Source organism: Podarcis pityusensis (genome assembly GCF_964106645.2).
Source record: "Podarcis pityusensis genome assembly, chromosome: 13".
Taxonomy (NCBI): domain Eukaryota; kingdom Metazoa; phylum Chordata; class Lepidosauria; order Squamata; family Lacertidae; genus Podarcis; species Podarcis pityusensis.
Window position 1 is genome coordinate 51,117,756 of NC_138038.1, and position 24,789 is coordinate 51,142,544.

At 52.9% G+C, this 24,789-nt stretch overlaps 1 protein-coding gene across 1 annotated transcript in view; it reads right to left on the reverse strand.

Moving 5' to 3' along the window:
• DNAH2 (dynein axonemal heavy chain 2) overlaps positions 1–24,789 on the reverse strand; it is a 135,149-nt gene that overhangs the window by 12,789 nt on the left and 97,571 nt on the right. Inside the window, exons 52-76 of the mRNA XM_080979575.1 lie at positions 24,311–24,499; positions 22,017–22,102; positions 21,436–21,566; positions 20,329–20,472; positions 19,947–20,114; positions 19,671–19,831; positions 18,114–18,253; positions 17,720–17,867; positions 17,049–17,188; positions 16,690–16,900; positions 16,029–16,145; positions 15,113–15,254; positions 14,632–14,801; positions 14,386–14,502; positions 13,240–13,404; positions 12,831–12,956; positions 11,850–11,998; positions 11,604–11,670; positions 11,160–11,310; positions 10,777–10,925; positions 9,935–10,068; positions 8,663–8,807; positions 7,642–7,841; positions 5,858–5,984; positions 507–693 (exon numbers count right to left, since the gene is read on the reverse strand). Coding sequence (XP_080835701.1) covers positions 507–693; positions 5,858–5,984; positions 7,642–7,841; positions 8,663–8,807; positions 9,935–10,068; positions 10,777–10,925; positions 11,160–11,310; positions 11,604–11,670; positions 11,850–11,998; positions 12,831–12,956; positions 13,240–13,404; positions 14,386–14,502; positions 14,632–14,801; positions 15,113–15,254; positions 16,029–16,145; positions 16,690–16,900; positions 17,049–17,188; positions 17,720–17,867; positions 18,114–18,253; positions 19,671–19,831; positions 19,947–20,114; positions 20,329–20,472; positions 21,436–21,566; positions 22,017–22,102; positions 24,311–24,499 — 3,664 coding nt within the window. The remainder of the gene's footprint in view (positions 1–506; positions 694–5,857; positions 5,985–7,641; positions 7,842–8,662; positions 8,808–9,934; positions 10,069–10,776; positions 10,926–11,159; positions 11,311–11,603; positions 11,671–11,849; positions 11,999–12,830; positions 12,957–13,239; positions 13,405–14,385; positions 14,503–14,631; positions 14,802–15,112; positions 15,255–16,028; positions 16,146–16,689; positions 16,901–17,048; positions 17,189–17,719; positions 17,868–18,113; positions 18,254–19,670; positions 19,832–19,946; positions 20,115–20,328; positions 20,473–21,435; positions 21,567–22,016; positions 22,103–24,310; positions 24,500–24,789) is intronic.

Consider the following 24,789-nt stretch of genomic DNA (forward strand, 5'->3'; position numbering starts at 1 on the left):
GGAAGAGGCAGAGGCTGGACACGGCGCCTCCTGGCATCAGCTCACCGCCCTTGCCCACTTCTGCCATGCCACCTGTGCCAAAGCAGCGCCGCGCCCAGAGCCTCTGTTCCTCGTGGCCACTGTGGCACGAAGCATCCAGCTGAGCCAGGACCGCATCCAGCCTCCGCCTCTTCCCTGCCAGAGGAGCCGTTGAGCCGTCCTCCAGCTGCTGCCTGCCTCCTCCAGCCCTGCCGTGCTCCCTAAAAATAGGTCGACAACTCTGGGAAACGGGGGGGGGGGGGGGGCAGATATGCTTAAGAAGGCCCTGCACAGGACATCAGGTGATTGTCAGGTGGGTGGGCTAGTTTTGGATCCAGCCCGCCTGCCAGATCCAGTGCTCCAACTCTGTTCTGGAGGATGGCAGTTAACCCATTTCCACTGGACTCCCTCCCGGTTTTCTTTAGGGAGGGCATGGACACAATCCGACGGCAGGGACTGCGCAGCTCAGCGGAAGGGCGGTGCCTGACCTGGCAACATGGCCTTCTCCGGCTTGGAGTTGGTGTACCAGAGGTTCCAGTCCCGAGGGTACTGCTCAAAGGAGTTCATGATGCCGTGGAAGTTGGTGAGCTTGTCCAGCTCGGTGATGTTGTCCCAGTAGACGTCGGCCAGCCAGCTGGTGCAGGGGTTGTCCATTTGCCCTTCCCTGTCCAGCACCTGCAAGCAGGAAGGGAACGATGGAAGAATCAGGACAGGTTTTCGTTGAAAGTGCTCCTTCCCACAACACACGGTTCGACTGCGGAACTCCCTCCCACAGGAGGCCATCAGCTCGGGTGGTTTTAAAAGAGGATTAGGCAAATCCATGGGGGAAGAGCAGGCTATTTGATACACCTTTGCTTTCAGGGTATTTGGGAGAGGTGAAGCAGGCCTCCCCGTATACCAAGGTATTTCTGAACGTCTGCCATCTTCTCCAGAAGGGCTAGGATGGGCCCGGCATCCTGGGCATGAAGGGCTCTGGTCAGATTCTGCCCACCTCTATGGCAAGGGTGGGGATACGTCCCATAGCAGGAGACTCTCCTCACCAGGGGAGGAATGGCACAGGCAAAGCAGGGAGGATTATGGGTAAAATATGGTCGCCAGAGAGAGGGCCCCTGGAGCTGACCTTGGCAGCAAATCTGGCCATGGACACACACGCATATAGTCACCTCAAGAATGGCACTGAAAGGTGTATAATGCCAGGTGTGCCCAGGTGGGGGGCAGCCTTGGCCCTCAAGGTGAAAGTAGGGGGAAGGAAAAGTCTCTGGCCATTTCCCGGCCTGCTCTGGGTTTCCCCTCAGGAAACATATAGCGAGGAGCAGGCTGCAGGAGGTTGGGGTGGCTTTCCCCCTCTACTTCCCCCTCTCCATGGCTGTCCTGCTAGGCGGGGAGCCAGTCTTGCTCTCTGGCCCGTTGTCATGGACGGGGCTTGGCGGAGCTTCAAGGGCCTCTCAGATTACAAAGCCAGGCTCTGGCAAAACCTCCCAGACGGCTCGCCCAAGGACCTGTGGGACGGCCAAGCTGCATTCCGCCCTTGACTGCCCACATGGCATGCCTCTGTTGTGGGGCAAGGCCTGGGGAGATTTCTATTTTTTAAAAAAATGTAAGATTTTATTAAAGCTTTTTCATAATGCAATAAGCTAAAAAAAAAATAATCTAAATAAAAGCAGAAAGGGAAAGAGACAGCATCAAAGGAAAAACAAAAATATAAAAGAAAATAAAAAGAACATAACGGACTTCTGATTTTCCATCTGTCAGTTATATAAAAGAAATTATTTGAAATATTCACTCTAGAATGACATCCAACTGATCTACCTTCTGTTAGGCAATATTTCCCCAATCTTACAACCCAAATGTATCAAATTAATTCAGTTTCCTTTTTACACAAAAAGTCCAAAAGGGGTTATCTAATTATTTTTATTAATAAATGTCAGCAATGGTTTTCACCTCCAATAATTTCAAAAACCATTCCTCCATATTAAACAATAAGACGCCTTTCCATCTTTGTCCACGCAAGTGTCTCCACTGCGATTGTATATTAAAATAATATTCCATAGTTCTTTACATTATATATTCATTCGTTTTCACCCAGTTCCTTATCATCTGTTCCCATTTCCTGTTGCATTTGCCGTAGTTTTCCATCTTGATTTTGAAAAAACACAGAACACAGTATCTGCGTTTATGCCCTTGTCCACTATTATCTCCAGGGAGAATTTGACAGCCAAGATTTACGTATTGGCTATCATCAATCGCCATGTAATTATCTCCATCGACAACCTGCCGACAGAAGACATTCAGTCCGCCATGTTCCTCCACCGGAAGTCAAGGCCCAAGTAGATTTCAACCTTTTGGGGGTACTACACATCCTGAGGGACTGCTCCTCTTGGTAGCCAGCCCAAACTCTCTCCCCAGAGGGGCAAACAAGCCACAGAAGCTTCCCTTGTCAGGGCAATGGGGATGCATGGGGGGGGGGCCCACAATGGTCAGGACTGTGCTGATTCAGCAGCAGGACTGCCACTGATCCGATGCTCTTCATAAAATAACACCTCACCCCCAGCCCCAATATTGGGAGGGCAGGTGACTGATAGATGGGGGGCCCCAATCACTTGTCAAATTTGGCCTGCCAGCAGGTGGGGAAATAATGATCTGGCCTGTTGGCCAGGAATGTTTCCCTACCCCAGCCCTATAATGGGGCGTGGGATGGTGTCAGAACTGTCGTCTACTGGATTTAAAGGACGGGGGACAATTTCTGAAGCAGCAAAAGGCAGAAGAAGCATCCCGTGTGTTACAGGAATTTATGTATTGGGGGGGGGGTTGTCCCTCCAGCAGATATCATGCACATGCACCCCACTACCAAAATCAGCACAATCACTTTTGTGACTTTTGTGATTTGTCCCCACAAAACACTTCATCACAGTTTCTTCCTATCTATTCAAAGGGCCTCTGCTGCACAATACCAAATGTAACAATTCACTGATAAATGTATCTATGTACTGGCTAACAGGGAGCTCAGCTCCTCAGCAGCCCCTCTGCCTGAGTGATAATCCCTGGCATCCTGATACCTGAGTGCCAGACAGGTAGCCATTCCAGAAATAACAAACTCAGATGAAGACAAAAGGGTGTGATTAACTTAGCTGGGAAACAGGGAAATGTAAATATCTCTTTTGTTTCACTTGATGGGTGTTTGGTGGAGGGCAAGGAGAACCATGGGGCAGGGTCCAGGATACTCAGATTATTGCCACCAGACCTCCCCTTTCATGATGTAACCATGATGTATGAGTGATGTAGTTTGGGGGGGGTGTAACATGGGGATTAGAAGCTAATAAAAGTTTGGGTTCTCTTTTGTTCGGGGCTTCCATCTTGTTCCACCTTGTGGCAGGTGGGAGTCCTGTCGTGACAGTCTTCAATAAAGACCAAGCCTACTGGCTGCTGTTTTGCTCTGGTATTCCTGGCTGGTGTCCTTGTTTTTTTGCCCAAGGGAGCCCTCAGATTTGCGGCGAAGAGACGGGGTGCCATGGGTGGCAGGGATCAGCACCCTCTAGGGACAACGGCCCATAGCAATGTCCCCTGGCGCAAACAATGATGGCCGGTTATGGCAGGGAATCAGCTGTCTGAGCCTTCCTTCAACACCAAGGCCCTGCCAGAGCTGCAGTCGTACACCAGCTGAGTCCAGACACCAGCAATCTCGCTGGAGCCAGCCAGACACTCAAAAGGAAGGCGTCCGACATTATTTTGAGACCATGTAGGAACTGGTAAGATTGGCATCTGCCTGCTCAATAGGCTTGGTGGGCGAAATCTTCACAGTTTGCCTCTTCGGAAAATTGTCTCTCCAGTGAGGAAGAGCCTTCAGAAGCCTCTGTGTTGGGGGGGGGAAGGGGGACTCAATGGCAACCGTCAAGGTAACTGGGAGAATGTTGTTTTTAGACCCACCGCCTCCCCAGCCTGGCTGACTTTCTTTTGCGTGTTGATTTCTCCTTGCAGAAATGACATTTTCTCCACCAGCGCCATGCTCAGGCAGTGGGAGAAGAAAGGATAACAAAGGAGGGACCCAAGAGGATAAGGAGAGGTAAAAAACAAAGATGACTCTTCTTTTTTGTGTGTGTACGGGAAGTTATTGAAAGCGGGGAAAGGGAAAGGCAAATAAGGTTGAAAGGACAAAACCCGAGGATAACTGCTGCAGAGCAGACATGAGGGGGGAGGGAATGCGAGACCAGAGAGAAGGAAAATTTGCCCTGGACCTGGGCAAGGCACGAAAGAAAGAAAGAAAGGGTGGCAAGGTCTCCCTCTCCTAGGCCATCAAAGCTGTATGGCAGGGGGCAACCCATTTCTGGATGCCTCTCTCCCGCTGCACAGAGAATAAATCTACCAGTACCATAAATCAGTTTACGCAAATCTGTTCCGTGCATTGCACAATTCAATGGAGTGCAAGGCTCTATAGCTCTGGGGTTAGAGCACTGGCCTTGTAAACCGAGGGTCGCGAGTTCAGATCTCGCTGGGGACTTTGTTATGCTTGCACAAGCGATAACTTCCTGAAGTCTCTGCCCAGTTGATGCTGCCGAGACATTTGTTCCCGCTATCCATACCACTGCCAGGCTTCTTCTTTGGGAGCTGGTGTGGTTCAGCGGTTAGTGTTGGACTAGGATCTGGGAGAGACCAGGGCTAAGATCCCCACTCAGCTATGAAGCTCAATGGGTGACCTTGGGCCAGTTAGTCACTCTCAACTTAATCCACCTCACAGGGCTGTCATGAGGATAAAATCGTGAGGATGAGAACTATTTACACCACCTCGAGCTCCTCGGAAGAAAGGTGGGATTTAAACACAACAAACTCACTAAATAAAAATAATAATTCTGTGTACATTGTTGATCACTATACATTAAGAAAGATACTGCAGAGCTGGAAAAGGGCAAGCAAAATGATTAAAGGGCTAGTGCAGCTCCCCTATGAAGAAAGGTTGCCAAAATTTGCTTTTTTTTACTTTAGACAAAAAGACAAGAGAGACACAATACAGATGCATACAATTGTACATGGTAGAGAGGAAGCAGATAAAGAGTTTCTCCCCTGCTCTTATAATACGAGAACCCAATGGGCTCATCCAGCAAAGCTTAAGATCTTTTTTGCAGGGAAAGATTCAAGACAGAGAACAGGAAATACTTCTTCACACGGCGCATTGCTAAACTATGTTTTGCTATGGCAATAATTAGCGGCAGCCACCGATTTGATGGCTTTAAAAGAAATTAGACAAATTTATGGGGGCTAAGGGACGCAGGTGGCGCTGTGGGTTAAACCATAGAGCCTAGGGCTTGCCGATCAGAAGGTTGGCGGTTCGAATCCCCGCAATGACGGGGTGAGCTCCCGCTGCTCTTGCCAACCTAGCAGTTCAAAAGCACGCCAGTGCAAGTAGATCAATAGGTACCACTCCGGCGGGAAGGTAAACGGCGTTTCCGTGCGCTGCTCTGGTTCGCCAGAAGCGGCTTAGTCATGCTGGCCACATGACCCGGAAGCTGTACGCCGACTCCCTCAGCCAGTAAAGCGAGATGAGCACCGCAACCCCAGAGTCAGCCACGACTGGACCTAATGGTCAGGGGTCCCTTTACCTTTACCTTATGGGGGCTAAGGCTATCAAGGGCTACTCGAAACGATGGCTATACTCTGCCTCCAGGACCAAAGGCAGTATGTCTCTGCATGCCCAGTTGCTGGGGATGAGGAAGGGGTGAGTGCTGCTCTTGCACTCAGGTCCCACTTGTCCGCTTTCCGTAGGCCCCTGGCTGGCCACAGTAACAGAAGGCTACTGAACCAGCTTGGCCTTTGGTCTGATCCATCAGGGTGGCTCTTGAGCTCTTACCACTCCCCCGCGCAGGAAGAAGTTGTACTCGTCCATCTTGAGGTTGCCGGAGACCTCCAGGATCTTGGCACACATCTGGAAGCTGAAAAGCAGCTTGTGCCGCTCAAAGAGGCCCCTACAGGTGTACCTAAGAGAAGCCACACAGAAAACGGAAGGAAGGGTTGGAGCTCGGAGAGAACTCACAGCAGCCTCCTTTCTCAGATATTCTTTTTTTATTTTATTGATACACCAAAAAAGGAAAAAACAAAACAAAAATACAAATAGAAACAGTGATAAAGACAATATTAATTACAAATCAATAAAGGAAAAAGTGGTCCTTGAACTATAGACCCGACCTCCCGTCTATTCCTTATTTCAGTTATATATTATTTGCTGCCAATACACACTTTTATCATAAATTAACTAATTATTGGTTTATCTGAGGTCTCATATCTTTCTCAAAGCTACTACTGAAGTTATTCAAATGCTGAGACAGAGTTTAAAGTGCTATAACTGTTTTTCAAATAAACTTTGAAGACTTCCCATTTTGAGACAAATTCCCGTTTTGGTTTGTTCTTTATTTTTTTCTGATAAACTGTCTAACTCCACATATTCTGTTAGCTTTGGGATCCATTCATGAATAGAGGGGATTTCATCACTCTTCCATTTTGTAGCGATAAGAACTCTTGCTGCCACTGTGGCATATAAAAAAATACTTTTCATCTTTTGTGGAATATCCAAATCTGTAATCCCCAGAAGATAAGCTTCTGGTTTTCTCATAAAGGAAATCTCTATCATTTTTTGTAGTTGTAAGTGGATACTCTCCCCAAATGCCTGGATTCTCTTACATAGCCACCACGTGATAGAAAGTGCCTGATTTAGAATCATAGAGTTGGAAGAGACCACAAGGGCCATCGAGTCCAACCCCCTGCCAAGCAGGAAACACCATCAGAGCACTCCTGACATATGGTTGTCAAGCCTCTGCTTAAAGACCTCCAAAGAAGGAGACTCCACCACACTCCTGGGCAGCAAATTCCACTGTCGAACAGCTCTTACTGTCAGGAAGTTCTTCCTAATGTTTAGGTGGAATCTTCTTTCTTGTAGTTTGGATCCATTGCTCCGTGTCCGCTTCTCTGGAGCAGCAGAAAACAACCTTTCTCCCTCCTCTATGTGACATCCTTTTAGATATTTGAACATGGCTATCATATCACCCCTTAACCTCCTCTTCTCCAGGCTAAACATGCCCAGCTCCCTTAGCCGTTCCTCATAAGGCATCGTTTCCAGGCCTTTGACCATTTTGGTTGCCCTCCTCTGGACACGTTCCAGTTTGTCTCCACACCTTCCGCAGTTGCTTTCTCAGATATTCAAGAGAGTGAAGCCTGAACTTCCAGTGCCTGTCTGGAACAGGCGTCCTGTGATTTGACTATACAGTCATACCTCGGGTTACAGACGCTTTAGGTTATGCGATTTCAGGTTGCGCACCCCGGAACCGTTACTTCCGGGTTTCGGTGCTTGCGCATGCACAGAAGCACCGAATCGTGACTTGCGCATGCGCAGGTGTGCAGGTCGTGAACGCTGTGGGTTGTGAACGTGCCTCCCGCACAGATCACGTTTGCAACCCAAGGGTCCACTGTATGGACTATATGGGACAAGTCTGAGGATTGTAGACAACTTCTCCCAGTTAAATTGAACACGCCTCGTTCCTCAGGAAGGAGACCCCAAGGGCATAGATTGCCAGGTGCAACAGGGAAAGGAGTGGTGGCAGTGGTTGGCTGCCCCCCCGCCTCCCGCACGAAGTAGGTTACCTGTATACGGCATAGGTGTGGTATTCGTTGAGGAAGCGGATTCTCTCGTCCAGCTTGGTGCTCCGATGGCTCTTGTTGATGCTGAGGTTGAAGAGGTCGATGTAGGCATCGAGGGAGAACTGGTACATGGGGTCGATCCTGCCCATGTCGTTGAGGACGAAGAACAGGATGGACGCCCTCTGAGCACATGGTCGGTAGGCCTGGCGAGAGCACGTGCGACAGGTGAGTTGGCAAGCAGCCGGAAGGCAGGAGCAGGATGCCCACCAGGAGATGGGGGGGGAGAGGAACCACTGGGGGTGGGTCAGCTATGGGGTGAGGCCTCTACCCCAGCACACAAACCACTCACTCCCAGAGAAATGACCTTTCCTGCAGAATCAGTACTTCACCAGTCAAAGAGCAAGTTACTAGCCCCTATGGACTGTGGAGAAATCCAGGAGGGGTTCAGGCACAGCATCTGTACCCACAAATCTTCCTCAAGACCCTCAGTTCTGGGGGGGGGGATTCCACCTGAAGTTTATGAAATAATGCATCACCTGGAGACAGTGGATAGAGGAAAGTTTTCCTCCCTCTCCCATCAGACTAGAATTTGTGGAAATCCATGAAGCTGGATATTGGAAGATTCAGGACAGACAAAAAAGAAAGTGCTTCTTCTCACAACACAGAGTTGAACTACGGAACTCCCTGCCACAGGAGGCAATGATGGCCAGCAACCAAGAGGGCTTTAGAAGAGGATTAGACAAATTCATGGAGGCAAGGGCTGTTGGGGGCTACTAGCCACAATGGCTATGAACTGTCTCCGTGGTCAGAGGCAGCAATGTTTCTGAGTACCAGTTGCCAGGAGCCATCGGAGAGGCAAGTGCTCTTGTGCTCAGATCCTACCTGTGGGTTTCCCTTTGGGGCCTCTGGTTGGCAGTGTGAGAACAGGATGCTGGCCTAGGAGAGCCACTGGCCTGATCCAGCAGGCTCTTCGGCCAGCCTCCCCGCCCTTCTCGCACAGCCAAGGCGAGCTCTTTCCCCTCACCTCCCGGGCAGTGTCGATTTTGATCTCTGTGGTCTCGCTGGTCTCCAGCTGCTCTGTAACCTCGGTGGCTGTGACCTTCGAGGTTTGGAGTGTGTTCACAAGCTGCACATCATCCAAGAGGGAGCCCGTGGCTTCATTCAGCAACCTGACAGTTAAAAGCGGGAGAGGTGAGCCCGGGGAGGGGGGGGTGCAAGTGAGGGCGGAACACCTGTGCCCAATCCACAGAGGGCCTGAGGATCAGAAGCTGAGCCCTGCAGCTTTGCCCAAGAGGCAGGGTGGGAAGGATGCCTTCCCTGGCTGGGAGAAGCCCCAGATGATGGAGGAGGAGGTGGGGTCAGGGCCTGCAGAACTGTCGGCTGAGTTTATGGGGAAGAGAAGAGAGAGAAGGGCAGACTTGCAACATGCTCAGCCTCCACAAAAGGCTGGAGACCCAGGGGGTAAAGAAAGTGCAGAACACAGCAGCCATCTTCCTTCTCCTGGTCAGTAAGAACTGCCACGTATCACCCCACAGGCCCAACCACACAGGCTTCGTGGCCTCCACTGCCATTTCCTTCAACTTTGCTGAGGTTGCAGCAGATGCTGTTTTTAAGCCATTGATTACATGATGCTCTTCAGGCACAACAACAACAACAACAACAATAATTTATTATTTATACCCCGCCCATCTGGCTGAGTTTCCCCAGCCACTCTGGGCGACTCCCAATCAAGTATTAAAAACAATACAGCGTTAAATATTAAAAACTTCCCTGAACAGGGCTGCCTTCAGATGTCTTTTAAAAATAGGATAGCTACTTATTTCCTTCACATCTGAAGGCAGGGCGTTCCACAAGGCGGGTGCCACTACCGAGAAGGCCCTCTGTCTGGTTCCCTGTAACCTCACTTCTCGCAATGAGGGAACCGCCAGAAGGTCCTCGGCGCTGGACCTCAGTGTCCGGGCTGAACGATGGGGGTGGAGACGCTCCTTCAGGTATCCAGGACCAAGGCCGTTTAGGGCTTTCAAGGTCAGCACCAACACTTTGAATTGTGCTCGGAAACGTACTGGGAGCCAATGCAGATCTCTCAGGACCGGTGTTATGTGGTCCAGGCAGCCGCTCCCAGTCCCCAGTCTAGCTGCCGCATTCTGGATTAATTGCAGTTTCCGGGTCACCTTCAAAGGTAGCCCCACATAGAGCGCATTGCAGTAGTCCAAGCGTCTGCACACACAAGTGACAAACCCTCAAAAGGATCCTGTTCTCCACAGCACCTGCATGTCCCCTTGCCCAGCCCTGTTACCTCAGGATCTCGTCCTCCAGCTCCTTCAGCTTCCTTTTGCCAGCTGCGATGTTGAGGACCAGGTTGTCTTTCTGCTCTTCCAGCTCGGGCCTCTCTCTCCGGACCACAATCCCCAGCAGCTGAGCTTCCAGCCCCTGAAGAGGCCCAGGACACTCAGTATGGACCCCTCTGCCTCTCCCCCCATCCTTTGGCATGAAGGATGCTCCCCACCCTTTATGCCTGCTCTCCTGGCAATTCTTCTTCCCTCCTGTGAAGTCTTCTCCAGGGGGTGGAATCTGTCCCTTTCCAAACCGCCCATCTCCTCCCACCTCAAATCCTGGAAGCCAGAAAGAATTCCCAGCATTGAGGCTGCAAGAAGCCAGGATCAGGCCAAAGGGGGCCCACCACAGCCCAGCATCCCATTCTCACCAACTGTAGTGATCAGGTGGGATTGCTCTGAGAAATTATAACAAATATAGAGTAAGCCATCTGTGTCAGCAATGAACGCATTGCGTTGACTGGGTTTAAACTATTTTGATATGATTCTTGATCAATCCACACCTCTGCATCCCTGTTCCATTTCTCCTGCTTGACAAGTCACGTACACAGCCAGGTGCCAGTTGCTGCATCATGCATCCTGGGCTGTGAAAGACAGTGGGCAGCTTCTTTGAAGTAGCCTTTCCAATATGTTAATCTCAGGATGTTGATCTTAGGGCCTGGAAATAGTTTCACAGGAAGGTGATAAAGATCCCTCTCCTCCTTGCCATCCAAAAAACCAACCAGATGCCCTGATCAGAAGCCCATGAGCAAGACAGGAGCCTAGCAGCAGCAGTGGCAACGCTCTCCCTGGTTGTGCTCCCTACCTGCTCTTTGACAGCAAAGTTGACGATGGTGGTCTGGGAGGACGTCTCCGGCGTGTAGTGTGGGTTGGGGAGCTTGGTGGTGAGGTAGAACCGGAAATCAGGGTGGTATTCCACTTCCTTGTCCCCCAGCCTTATCAGCAGGCGGCCGCCTACAAAGACACACAGGTCAGGAGCAAGATGGGGGTGGGATTAGGGGGTCTTTCACCTGGGCCCTCTTTCCCTCTGGACAAAATGCCAGCCCCTTCCCAGGAAGCTGGCATCCATTCCTCCATCAAATTCCTCTCCCCCCCAACCTCAAATCCCAAACCTGGATGAAAAACACAAAAGGGTGCCCAGAAGTCACCACCTCCTTTCCCAGCAGCAGGCAGAAGCCAGGCGCTCACCCACTTTGGTGACAGACTTGTTGAGGATGGGGGCCAGTGTGGGGTCCAGGTCCTCCTGAACGTTTTGCAGCAGCACCGGGGTGCCAAACTGGATGGCCGTCTCCAGGATGCGCATATAGTCAGGCATCTGCAGGTCAATTATCTTGAGGCCCTGTGGGAGGCAGAGGGGGCGGGAGCATGAGAGGGCCACCAGAACGCCTCTCTGGCTGCCACCCACATCAGAGAATTTCCCAGGCAGGTAAACAGATGTTGGATCCAGCTGCTAGCCCAACATTCGAATGCACTTCTGCTTAGAAGCAGGAACAGGGGGCTGGAACTGAAGGGGAACGAGCATTTGCATAGCCCTGCAACAGCAAACAGGGACAAGGGAGTGGGGTGCAGAAATCATAGGGCAGGGGGTTCAAACCTAGAGAAGCAAGCATCTGCAATGGAGCTCCTCCTTACTTTTTTGGCTTCCATGTTCTTGATCCACTTCGTGGCCTGGCACTGGGGGTCGATCATGAGAGGCCACCTGGAAAAGACACATTGGGGCTTGAGGGGCGCTGGGGCCCCTCGGCGTCTCACCTTTGGACCTCTGGGTGCCCCCCACCCCCAACAGATCATCCAAGGGGAGAGGGCCGTGGTGGGCCTGAAAAGCCTCCCCGGGGGGTGCAGGGAGCCCTGAGCTCCCTCTCGGAGACCGAGGCTCACCGGTTGCCTCGTGTGACAATGATCCCGTTCTCGGTAGAGAAGTTGTCAGAGGGCAGGCCCTGGATGTTCCAGTTGCGCACGATGGTGGGGTTGGCGAGGAAGCTGTCGCAGGTGAAGCGGGGGCAGCAAGGCACATGGAGCTCTCGAGTCTGCGGGTGGGGAGCAGAAGCAGGCAAGCCAGTCAAGCCCCACTCAGAACGGCCTGCTCTTCCCATGAGCGGAAGGCGACCGGCACGGCTTCCGAGCTACTCACTGGTCAGCCTGGCCAGCTGACACCCTGGGAGGCTTACACCGGCTATTTCTTTACAGCGATAACTCGGGTTAAGAACTTAATTCATTCTGGAGGTCTGTTCTTAACCTGAAACTGTTCTTAACCTGAAGCGCCACTTTAGCTAATGGGGCCTCCTGCTGCCGCTGCACGATTTCTGTTCTCATCCTGAAGCAAAGTTCTTAACCCGAGGTACTATTTCTGGGTTAGCAGAGTCTGTAACCTGAAGCGTATGTAACCTGAAGTGTATGTAACCCGAGGTACCACTGTATTTCATAAAATTTATACCCCATGTGGTGGCAAAAAACCAAACAAACGTCAAAGTGGTTTGCAAAGAGAATAAAACCATAACATTATCAGTAAAAGCAACGTTCAAAAGATGAGATCTGCAGTAAATTAAAAGCAAGATCAGAACTCACACCAATATTCTACAGGTCTGGGCAGGCTGGCCTAAAGAAAAATGTCTTCAGCAGGTGCCGGAAAGAGCACAGCAAAGGCTCCGGCGCCATGTCAATAAGCAGGGAGACCAGAGTGTTGGTGCTGCCACACTAAGAGACTGATTTTTCACCATTGCAGAACATGAATGATCTGGCACGTGGGGCAGTGCCAGCTCCTTGCTGCTAGCCTCGTGTCCTTCCACCAAGGGCAGGATTCTTCTAAAGGAATGGCGGGAGGGAGAAGCTGGCCTTTGAGGAAAGGGCCACCAGGCTCACCTGCTTCATCCAGATGTGCGAGACAATGTCATCCCGGTAATTGGACAGGAAGGGCCCCATGTAGGACACGAAGGCGGCCGCCAAAAGACAGTCCCCCACCAGGTAGCCTATATCTTCCTCCAGGCCCTGCAGGGAAGGAGGAGGAGGAGATCAGGGGAAGGGTGGAGCCCAGGAGACAGTTCCCCTTGCAAAGGGGCCCTTGGAGATATTAAAAAGCTGCCACAGTCTCTGTTCTTGCACCCCACATTCCCTTCGTCTTCTGTTCTCTGAGCTCAGCGTCTTCTGTAGCCTCCCCTCACCCCCTTGCACGTCCCAAGGCTTTGGTCTCCCTTGCTGGGTCCTAGAAATGGTCCTGTCAAAACTTGACGCTCTACTCCAAGGGGGTGTGGAGCAGCTCCACGGGTCATACCTTGACTGTTTCCTCCCACCGGATCTTCTCTCCCGCCAGGCCCGACACCAGCTTGTCGGCCCGGTCCAACTTGATCTCCATCTCCTCCGACTTCTTGCGCAGCTCCTCCTTCTGGGCCAGCTTCTCCTCGTACTCCTTCTTCAGCATCTCCAGCTTCTCTGCCACCTGAGCAGGGGTTGGGGCGAGGGTGGAGAGGAGGCCTTAGGAGCAGGTCCATTGCCAGGGCCTTCCTCGCTGGGAAGATGCCTACAAGGGCTGGCCTGGGGTGATGCACAGAGGGAACGCCCTACCACCGCCATTAGACCATAGGGCCACATCTTACACAGAAGTCTGGTTCAAATGCACATACCCAAACTGCCCTCGGTCAAGCATCCTTAGCCTTCTGGAGCCAGCGTGCCAAGAGGGCCTTGTACCCCAGCTTTGAAAGCTCTTTTTGCATCAGGAAAACCCAACAGGCACATGAAGGGACTGAGGCTCACAGAGCTTTCCTGGAAAAAACTGCTAGAGAGGTCACTTCCTTTGTCTTCCTACATGCTTCCTTCCTTCCTGCTTGGGCATCCTCCTTTCTCTTCATCATGCTTCCAAGCTCACCCTCACGTGCATGTCTGAGTTCTGCAGCTCAGACACCACTTCTGAATGTACATTTTGTACTTTTGTAACTTAGATAGCAGTTTTAAACCTGCCTTTGTTTTGCTACGGTAACTGCTGCTTCAAGACCTAGTTTATGTAAGTAAACACTACTTTTATCTCTTCACATGTGTGTGCGATTGTTGTTTTTAAAGGGGGAGAAAAGGGGTGAGACCAGGAAAATCCAGTCTGCCTTAAAGCATCCTGGTTTATTAAATCAACCTTGACTTCGCTTCCAGGTTTAGCTGCAAAGGATGGTACTCTGCTGATCTCACAAACGTGAGCAAGGAAGGACAATAACTAAACAATATATCCTCTCCAAGTGTCTATATCCATTCCTACAGCTTGGATTTAACTCATAGAATTTCAACCAGCCAGACGTCAACTGCGTGTGGTTGAGATGCCACAAGTTAAATGTGTATAAGATGTGGTCGCAATGCAATAAGAAGAGAGGCGAAGAGTATCCATGACTCCTGCAGCCAAACCGCACTCCCGGATCGCCCTCAGAGGCTGACTGACCTCTCTGAGCCTCTCCTGAGCCTCGGCCTGGGCGGCCTGCTTTTCTGCCAGCTGGGCAAGGGCAGCATTCATTCGAGCGCGTTTGGGCTCCACCACACGGTAAATGCGACCGTACATCTGGGAAGGAGAAGGTGGGGAGAAGCAGAGGATGGAGTGCAACCTGCAAAGATCGAACCCCAAAGCGTCTTCCCACCATGCAAAGAGCTGCTGCCGGGCCCTTCCACAGACGGAGCTTTTGATGCTCACCTCCATGGCCCTAACCCACATGCACAGGGATTTGGCAGCCACCGAGACGCGCCCAATGATGTCTGGCTGGAAGTCCGGCTGAGAGCAGTAGGCGCTGATCTTCTTGAGCACCTTGTCGGAGATGTTGTCCTTGTCAAAGTAGACCAGCTGCTTAATGAAGTTGGGCTCACCTGGAGAAGCGGAATCGGGATCAGGGGAGCTGGGAGATGCCAGGAGAGCCCTTTTGGGTCGTGCTGATGGCACTTTGGACTTCTGCAACCAGGCCCCACAGAGTGACCAAAACAGGACAGTTCCGGGAAGCCCAAAAGCAGGCTGTCTCTAACCCTGGCGACAAATGCCCTCCCAGAAAAAAAGAGGTCTGGGGAGGGGGCAGTGGGACAGGTGGAAAGGATCCCCCCCCCCCCGCTGCATCACGGTCCAGATCCATTTTATATGTCGGCACACATGTTGTCTCTGGGCTTGCCTTAGGTTCCTTACTTACCCAGCTGCTTCTTGGCTTCGGCCCAGGTGGGCTCGTTGCCTCGCAGGATCATGACCGCCTGCATGACTGTCTCCACCAGGGTGGGAGGGCGGCCGTAAGACTTGATCTCGGTCAAGTCTTTCTTGTTGAGCGATTCCAAAGCCTGGGGGGAGGGAAAGGGGGGCACGGGGGCCTTTCAGAAGCGGCTGCTCCAAAGGGAGAGTCAGGCAGGGAGTCAGAGCATGGAAACAGGAAGGAAAGGGGGACACACACACCCTTCTAACCCTTGGGGAGGAATGGAGAGCATCCTAAATCTCCAGCCATCACCACACAGCTGGGAAATCCCAGCATGTTGGGGCTGCGCAGGGAGGGTGGCGCCAGAGCATGCACACAGGCACAGAATGCTGTGTGGTTAAGAACATTACAACAGCCCTGCTGGATCCGCCCAATGGACCATCTAGTCCAGCATCCTGCTGGCACAGGGCCAACCAGATGCCAGCGAGGAGGATCTGCCAGCAGCTGGCATTTGCAAGCATTGCCGCCTCCAACAGTGGAGGGAGAATACAGCCACCCTGGCTAGTAACTTCCGATAGCCCTCTCCTCCTCCTTCGCGAATATCTCTAATCCTCTTTTAATGCCAAACAGGTTGGTGGCATTACTGCCTCCTAACAGGGAAGCTGGGAGAGCGCCAGTTTGGTGGAATGGATCTCTCCGTTTGTCTAGAGTCGGTAAGAAACACAATGCTGTTGTTTGAAGTGAAATAGTCGTGCGCATTGCAGCAGAGGAACTCTGCGGGCCACAAATCCTGCCCGCCCCAAACTCCGCTCTGCTGTTTGGTTCACCAGAGATCTGGCACAGCTCTTATCAGCTGCCTAACTTAGCAGACCCTGCAGCCCATGGGGCAGGGCTTCTACAATGTCCCTCCCCTTCCTGCTACCTTCATGGCTTCCTCCAAGGCAGGCATGGCCTCTTCCAGGTCCCTCTGGGCGGTGTCCGCTAAAGCTTTGCACTTAATCTCCTCTGCTGCGATCTTCTCACTGTTGGCTGACACCATCTGTGGGGAGAGGAGCAGGGGGAGGAGAAGTCTCAGCACCAGGGGTCCTCAAACTTTTTCAGCAGGGGGCTGGTCCACTGTCCCTCAGACCTTGTGGGGGGCTGGACTATATTTTGACAAATATATATGCTAGAGCATCAGGCAGGTTTACTTGTGTCTTGTGAGCGGCAGGGGCTGGTGGTGGCGGTGGCAGCAGAGGGACAATGAGTGGCGTGCGAAAGGGCTCCGGAGAGGGGCTGCTTTAAATGGCGGTCGCTCGAGAGGGGCGCTCAGCCAGCTGCGGCTCAACAAAGCCCAGCCCCCTTCCTCCTCTAGGCAGGGCAGGGAGAAGCCAGGAGGAGGGAGGGAGGCATCGCTGCTGCTGCCACCACGCGAGGGAGAGGGAATGAACATGCACACTGGCAATCCACGTGCTGGTGATCCACACGGCGATTCCTGGACCGTCCGTGGGCCAGATCCAGAAGGCAACTGGGCCTGATCCAGCCCGTGGACCTTAGTTTACCGACTGAGGAGAGCATCCCAGGACCAGGGCTCGGACACCCACCTTCTGCTGTTCATCAGCTTCTCGCTTCTGCTGAACAATGATGACCAGGTACTCCTCGCACTGCTTCTGGAATTCCGCCACCTTCCTCCTGGCTTCCTCCAGCTCCAGCGTCATCACCTCCACCTTCTTCCGGGTCTCATCGATCTTGAAAAGCCCGTTGTGGAGCTTGTTGGCTTGGTCCGAGAGCTCCTTCCGCTTCTCAGCCAGGAGCCTGCAAAAGGAGGAAGGGGAAGGCTCCATGACTGCTCTGCAGCCCAGTCTAGCCCAGAAGTTGGGCCACCCATGGATCTCCATACACTCCCAGGCTCTCGGCCATCCCACTCGCCTTCCCTGGAGAGAGACCAGAAGGGCCCCCTTACTTCTTGTAGCCAGAGACCAGCTCCAGGTAGTTGGTTGGGGTGACGTAGTTATGGCGCCTCAGCTCCAGCAGCATCTTCTGTGAGTACCTGGCCACGGACCAGTGCATGGTCACAAAGATCCTAGCCACTCGCTTTTGCATCTAGACAAGATGGAGAGGAGAGACAGAATCAGGCCAAAAGAACCTAAAGAAGAGCCTGGGGGCTGGATCAGGCCAACGGAGGCCCATCTAGTCCAGCATCCTGTTCTCACAGTGGCCAGCCAGAGCCGCAGTGTCAAGCCCACAAGGAAGAGTCAAGCGCTCCTGTGGCTTCTAGCAATTGGCAATTGAGGAACCCTCACCCGCTGCCTGCAGCCACGCATTTATTTATAAAAAGATATTTGAATACTGCTGCGCCATAAAACATTGTATCAGTGGTTTACAGTGTTAAAAAGATGAAACCACACAACAGGTTTCTTAAAAAAAGAAAGAAAGAAATTAACCGCATCAATTAACCGCTGTGGAAGGATGCATAGGCCTGGCGGAGTTTTCAGCAGCCGCCTGCTGAATATCCAGTGTCAGAGTGTTCCGCAGGCACTAACGGCTTGGTTTCTCGTTGTCAAACGAGCCCTGCCAACCTTCAGGACGGCCCCCCTCTGCGCCGCTTTGGGAGGGACAGGGGCTCCCCCTCACCGTGTCCAGGCTCCCCTTTTCCACGGTTCCCAGGTCCACGCCCTCCAGGTACTTCTCCGCCACTTCCAGGAGGGCATCCTTGGGCCACTCGGAGAACCAGTCGATGGTGGTGCAGTTCACCAGGGCAGGGTACTGCCGGATCCAGTTCCTGAGGCACAGCGGAGAGAGCCGTGGGTTGGCGTTGCACCAACTATGCCTCTCCCCGCTTCCCTTACTCCTTGGCCACGGCCCTCTAGTTTGCCCACCTCACTTTGCCTGCCGTTAATGGCCATTTTTATCCAGCCGCCCCTGTGTCCACCAGGGGTCGCTGTTGCTCCGAGCAGAAGCCGCCCCTGTGCCTGTCTAGACAGCAGCCTCTGCTCCGATGATCCCGGCAGCTTCCCCCTCCCCTCACCTGAACGGATCCCCGACTGGGCTCAGGCACAGCACCACGTGCAGGTTGTTCCGCACCCTCTCAATGAGGAAGGCAAAGAGGCTGTCCTGGCTCTCCTGGATGCCCTCTGTCCGAGCTGCATCTATGATGTGGTTCTGGATCTGGGGACGGAAAGGCGGGTGGGGGGCAGAGAGAGGGGGAAGAAAGAGGATCAAGGGAAAGGAACCTGTTGCCAGTTTTGAAACGCCCCTTGTGGAAACAACGAACCGCTCCGTGTCATCAGTTCAGGTGCTGCTCACTAGCTTGGCCTCAAACTTTCTGTGCCAAGGAGAGGAGCAGAGCATGGTGGAATCATAGAGAGTTGGAAGGGAACCTGAGGATCATCTAGTCCAGGCACAGGCAAACTCGGTCCTCCAGATGTTTTGGGACTACAACTCCCATGATCCCTAGCTAGCAGGACCAGTGGTCAGGGAGGATGGGAATTGTAGTCCCAAATCATCTGGAGGGCCGTGTTTGCCTATGCCTGATCTACTCCAACCCCCTGCAATGCAGGAAGATGCAGCTGTCTCATACGGGGATCAAACCTGCAACCTTGCAGCACCGTGCTCTAACCAGCTGAGCACGAGACTCTGAATCTCAGGGTCGTGGGTTTGAGCCCCATGTTGGGCAAAACAGGGGGCTGGACTAGAGGACCTTCGTGGTCCCTTCCAGCTCTACAATTCTATGATTCTATGAACCTGGGTGCACAGAACCAGAATGGTAAGGCAGCTTCCTCTAAATTCCCCTCTAAATATAATTATTGGGGGTTCACGCAAGCCCAGATGCTCAACCCCTCCAAACTGAGGTGCTCAAGGGGAGAGGAAGGGCAGGCAGGAAGCCCAAAGCTCCTGGAGAGGGAGGTTTTCAAGCTCTGCAGGTCTTCAGATGCTAGGGGGAAAGGCTCCAAGGCAGGGTCACAACTCTGAGACCAGGTACGATGGTCACAGCCCTACCAGAGTCATCACAATGAGTCTCTTTCCACAGGAGCCAGGTCCACACACACCTGGGGCTTTTTGGGGGGTGGGGGTGGCTTGGAATAGCTCCTTGGTCCAAAAAGGTGGCTCCTAATATGTAGCCTCAATACCTCTCCTTTTTTAAGAAATCATGCGCTGCCTGGGACTATTAATTCAATCATCAACAATCCTCTAGCTGGTAATCTCCCAGCTAGAAGTTGTTGTTGTTGCTGCTGCTGCTGCTGCTGCCGCCGCTGATGATGATTGAATTTATTTATTTATTTATTTAGGATGTAAATCGGATCAACCAAAGGCCTTGTAGAAAAGGAACGTTTTTGCCGGGCACCTAAAGGTGTATAATGAAGGTGCCAGGCGAGCTTCCCTGGGAAGAACACTCCACAGACGGGGAGCCACCACAGAGAAGGCCCTGTTCTCATGTTGCCACCCTCCGGACCTCTCCCTTCCCAGGAGGAGAACTCATTCAGCCTGTCTGTTGCAGCAGGAAGCAGAACGGCACGGATTCCTGCACTGCACTCCCCAGTCCTAGTCTTTCCAGGGCTCCATGGGGTATGGAAGAGACACGAACCTCCTCAAACTCATCTGGCTTGTACAGGTTGGGCACCTCCCCAGAGCTGAGGATGTTGTTAATGTCCTCGAGGAAGCACTCGTCCGCAATCTGCGTGTCCACAAAGAGGAAGGTGGTGGGCTTCTGGTCCACCCCGGTCTGGCGGTACAGCTTCTTGATGTCTGCGGGAAATAACAGCCAGGGGAGGGCCGGTCAAAAGAGAGGGTGTGTAGCTACCCCAGGCTCGCTTTGTGGGCCAGACTCCCAAAGCTGGAGGGAGATGATGGGCATCCTTACCTTCCCGGAACTCTTGTTTGCGGTACTGCCTGGAGACCTCGATCTGGAAGGTGTAGTACTCACAGATGTATGAGGCCAGCCGTGCCAGGCTCTGGCGCCCGCTGCCACCGATGCCCACCAGCAGCATGTTGCCTCGCGGCTGGCTGATCACCCGGACGATGCGTGTTACTGCAGGGAGAATCAGCGAGTGGCTGTCAAACCCCACCTGCATGAGGGTGCTACCCCGGTCCGGGGGTAAACTAGCCTTCCAGACTCAGCTCAAGAGTCCTCCCCAATGCCAGTTCATGGGGGGGGGGGCGTCTCATGAAAACGGGAGAGAGAGAGAGAGAGAGAGAGAGAGAGAGAGAGAGAGAGAAGTCTCAGCCAGGATCCTCTCACTCACTGTGTTCAATGGCGTCCCGGAAGAGCACCAGCCGCATGGGCACCATTCCTGGCGTCCGGTTGAGCTCGCCCAAGGCGCGCTCCATCTCGGCCTTCAGGACGGCCATGTCTGTCAGGTCCTCGTAGACGTTGCGCATGAAGTCCCCTGGAGGGGCAATCGGTATTACGGCGCGATCGCATCTTATGTGGGGTTTTTCAAAACAACAACAACGCATTTACTGAAACCGCACCCACGCGAGCATCCCAGGGCAGAGAGCATCTAGCTTTCCAAATAAGGTGGAGAGCTTAAAAGCCAGCTACCCAAGGCAAAAGGGGCTTTTAAGCTCTCCTCCTTGCTTGCCTTTCACTTGCAGGAGGTCAACCAGCGGCCTTCAATCGTGAAAGTTAAATGCAAGTAAGATGGGATCATACTGTATTATTGGAATCTGTTCTTATTACTCCGCTCCCCTTTCAATCTTTTACAACCATGACTACAAGCGCTTTGAAAAACGGTGGACAGGGAATGCTCTCTTCTTCCCAGGTCTGCATGAGAGAGCAGAGTAAGAGCCCTGCTGGATGAGGCCCGTGGCCCTTCTAGTCCAGCACCCTGTCGTCAAAGCGGCTGAGCAGAAGTCTCAGTGCAAAACCTGCAAGCAGGATTCGAAGGCAAGAGCCCGTCTCCCCTCCTGCAGTTTCCAACAACTGGTGGAGGCAGAGCGGAGTCATCATGGCAAGTAGAGAATGGTTCGGATGAGCTCAAGTGCCATATGGTAGAAAAGAGAGATGCAATTTTAAACATTAATAACCAGCAAACAAACAAAATCAAATACATCTCCTAAGATGAGTCCTGATACAACGTGTGTGTGTGTGTGTGTGTGCGCAAGCTAAAAATGAACCATGTGCTTTTTTTCTTCCTTGCGCAAACTGATGGAGATCTAAATGATTAATCAACTCAGGATGATGAAGTCAATCAACTTCCAATCAGGAACCAGTTTTAAGACAGACAGACGGACAGCACCAACTCATCTCACAACCCCAAAGGGGATTTGGGGGATCTTTAAACTGGCACCTCCATCACACACACCCTTTGCCTCCCCACCTCCAGCTCCGGAGAACAGCCGGGACATACCAAAGATGGGTGAGCGCTTGTTGGGGCAAAGGTTGTGGAGGGTCAGGTCAAAGTGCGTGCCCAGCTTCTCACTCAAGAGGACAATGAAGGTCTCCATGTCTGCAGCGTCCACCAGACGGTCAGAGAAAACCCTGACGGAGAAAAAAAGGGATCCATGTGCTCGGAGGTCACCCATGAATCCAGAAGCCTCCTTGTGGGGTCCAGGCCGAGGGGAAGAGGCACCCAAATTCCTTAAAGCCCAGAAGCGGCTTTGGGAAGCAGGAGGACTTTTCCTAGACCCACAGCTAAACAGCTCCAAGTGACCCTCTTCTCCCACCCGGCAATTGCGCCTGGGCATCACATGGGTGTTTTGGCGACTGTTAATGTCAGTTTCTGATGGCCAGGGCACTGCCCACAGGCAGAGTCTCCCAAGCAGACATGGCACCGAGGGGCAGAGCACGAAAAGCCTCCACAAGCAGCAGGAAATGATGAAAGTGAGCCGGGGGGGCCTTACAGATAACTCCCACCACTGCTCTCAGGCACCAGGATGGAAAAGGCGGCTCTTACACAGTGGCAGAAGGCAGCAAGCAGGACATCTGTACCTGAAGCACTCGTGAATCCACAGGCGGGTGAGGCTGGCTTTGGTGTCGTGGAAGTCCTTGTGGGCTCGCAACATGCCCTGGAAGACCTGAGACAAGCGGGGAGGACAGAACCGCTATGGACCCCAGGCAAGCATCTTCTAGGCCAGCCCCGAGGATGGGCCCCACCCCCAGCTGGTCTTCCAAGGAGAGCCATCCCACGCCCCCCCTCGGCAAAGGGCCCTAAATGCGCCTGTCTCTGGTCCCAAGGAAGGGTTGTCACAACAGCTCAATGGCTCAGACCACCATCTGACTGCATTGCAGGGGGTTGGGCTGGAAGACCCCTGGGATCTCTTCCAGCTCTACAATTCCATGACTGTACTTTTCTAGTCCTGAGGACGTATTTACCAGGACCTGCCTTGCTCAGTGAGAAGCAGAGGGCGGAAATCTTAAATAACCCATATTTTTCAAGGTTGGCAAGCAAGAGACACTGCCAAGCCCTCTCTCCGGAGGCTTAAGAGCCCTGATGCATCAGGCCAGTGGCTCATCTAGTCCAGCATCCTGTTCTCGCAGTGGCTAACCTGATGCCCCAATGGGAGACCAGCAAGCAGGACCCAGGTGCAATAATAATAACAATAAAAATAATAATAGTAAATTATTATTTATACCCCACCCATCTTGCTGGGTTTCCCCAGCCACTCTGGGCAGCTCCCAACACAATATTAAAAACACAATAAAACATTAAAAGCTGCCTTCAGATGTCTTCTAAAAGTCAGATAGTTGTTTATTTCCTTGACATCTGGTGGGAGGGTGTTCCACAGGGCGGGTGCCACCACCGAGAAGGCCCTCTGTCTGGTTCCCTGTAACCTAACTTCTTGCAGGGAGGGAACCACCAGAAGGCCCTCGGAGCTGGACCTCAGTGAATGATGGGGGTGGAGACGCTCCTTCAGGTATACTGGGCCTTTGAGGCCGTTTAGGGCGTCCACTCCCGAGCAACTCTCCCCTCTCGCAATTTCCAGTCACTGGTATTCAGAAGCATTTACTGCCTCTGACTGTGGAGGCAGAGCATAGACATTGTGGCTAGTAGCCATCGATAAGTCCCCTCCACCATGAATATGTATGATCCTGTTTTAAAGCTATCCAGGTTGTGGCCACCACCCCCTCCTATGGGAAGCCAGGATAAAGCCAGAAGGCCCTTCTAAGCCGGAACATTCACGGGTGATGCTGCCCAGGAAGCAGAGGAGTCCCAAATCCCCCTTTGCCCTCACCCCACCACCTCCTGGTAGCTGACTAGTGATTGCTGCAGTAGGAGGGGGGGGGCAACAGGCCTGGCAGCAGAAGCAGCCCGGCTTGCTCACAACCTGCGAGCGTTTGATGTGCACGAGCAGTGCTACAGGGCTCAGGGCCGAGGACAAACGTTCAGCGCACGTTTGATGTCTTCAAACTCTCTCCAAAGTTGCTGTGCCCGTTTGATGTGGGAGCGCCGCGGCACTGGCGGGAAGGAGATGAGCTCGCCTGGAATCCTAATGCTCCCAGCCGCTGGGCTGGCACAGAGGATCGCACATGCAGGAAAAAATCCATCATGCCTCATCTGCCGGGTCTCAGGCAGAGGAAGACCCCAGAAACAGGCACATTCTGTCTACGTGCTGGTGAAACTAGCATTCCCCAACCTGGGGCCCCCCAGGTGCCTTGGACTACAACTCCCACATCAGCTGGGCTGGCTGTGGACTGGTGGGAGTTGTAGTTCAGAGCACCTGGTTGGAAGGAGGCTGCTTTAGATGGAGGGCAATGCAGATATGTACAGCCCCCACTTAGAAGCCTACTCTGTGTCTCTGGCTTAACCCCACGACACTTCTGTAAGATGTAGGAGCAGAAGACAAAAGGGGTGGAAAACATTCTGATTCTGAGAAAGCCGCAGCATTTGGCAAAAGAGAAATGAAGATGTCAGGAAGACACCGAGGGGAAAGGCGAAGGTGGGGGGGGGGGGGAGAGAGACAGGAGCATCTCTAACTCAAAGCTGTGGAGAGCTAACAAGGACTTGCTTCCTTGCCTGAGGCAGAATGAGCCCAGAACTTGTGGGTGATCTGCCCCCCTCCTTGTGTTTGCAGTGGCATCAATCAAAAGGCACCTGCCTCCCATTCCTGCTTCTGAAGGATGGGGAAGCACTGCGTGACCGCGCCATTGTTTTCCGGGCACAGAGCCTCACCTGCGGCACCCCCTTCCGCAGGCTCTTTGCCACCCCTCCCGCCCTCCCCGTCCCCAAGGCCCTTCCGAGCTTGTAGGGAACAGTCCCAGAGTCTGAGAAGGCCTCTGTTTACCTTGGAGATGTCGCGCAGGTTGAAGAGGTAGTGGATCTTGGCCGGGGTGGGCAGGAACCGCTGGACGACGTTGTTGTAGAGCTCCACAGTCGCCTCGGTGATGGTGTTCCCAAGGGGCTTCAGTCCCTCGTCAAAATTCTGCAGCTTCTGGTTGATCATGGTGCCGAAGATGCGTCGGATTTGGGAGTCCTGTTCAGGGGGAGGGCATGACATGGGGTGGCATCCCCCCCATACCAGCACCTGCTGCGTTGGCCTGAGGCAGCTGGGGGTCACCTTCCCCCTTCTGGGCTGTCCTGGGCTTCTCCCAAGGATTCACAGAACTATAGCTTTGAAAGGGTTATCTAGTCCTGCCCCCTGCAATGCACAGGGGGCACTAAGTCCTACTCATTGAAATGAATGAACCCAAACTAGTCCTGTCCATCTCTGTGATGGGCATCACAGCTCAGCGGGAAATCCTTGCCACGAGTTGCCAACCTCAC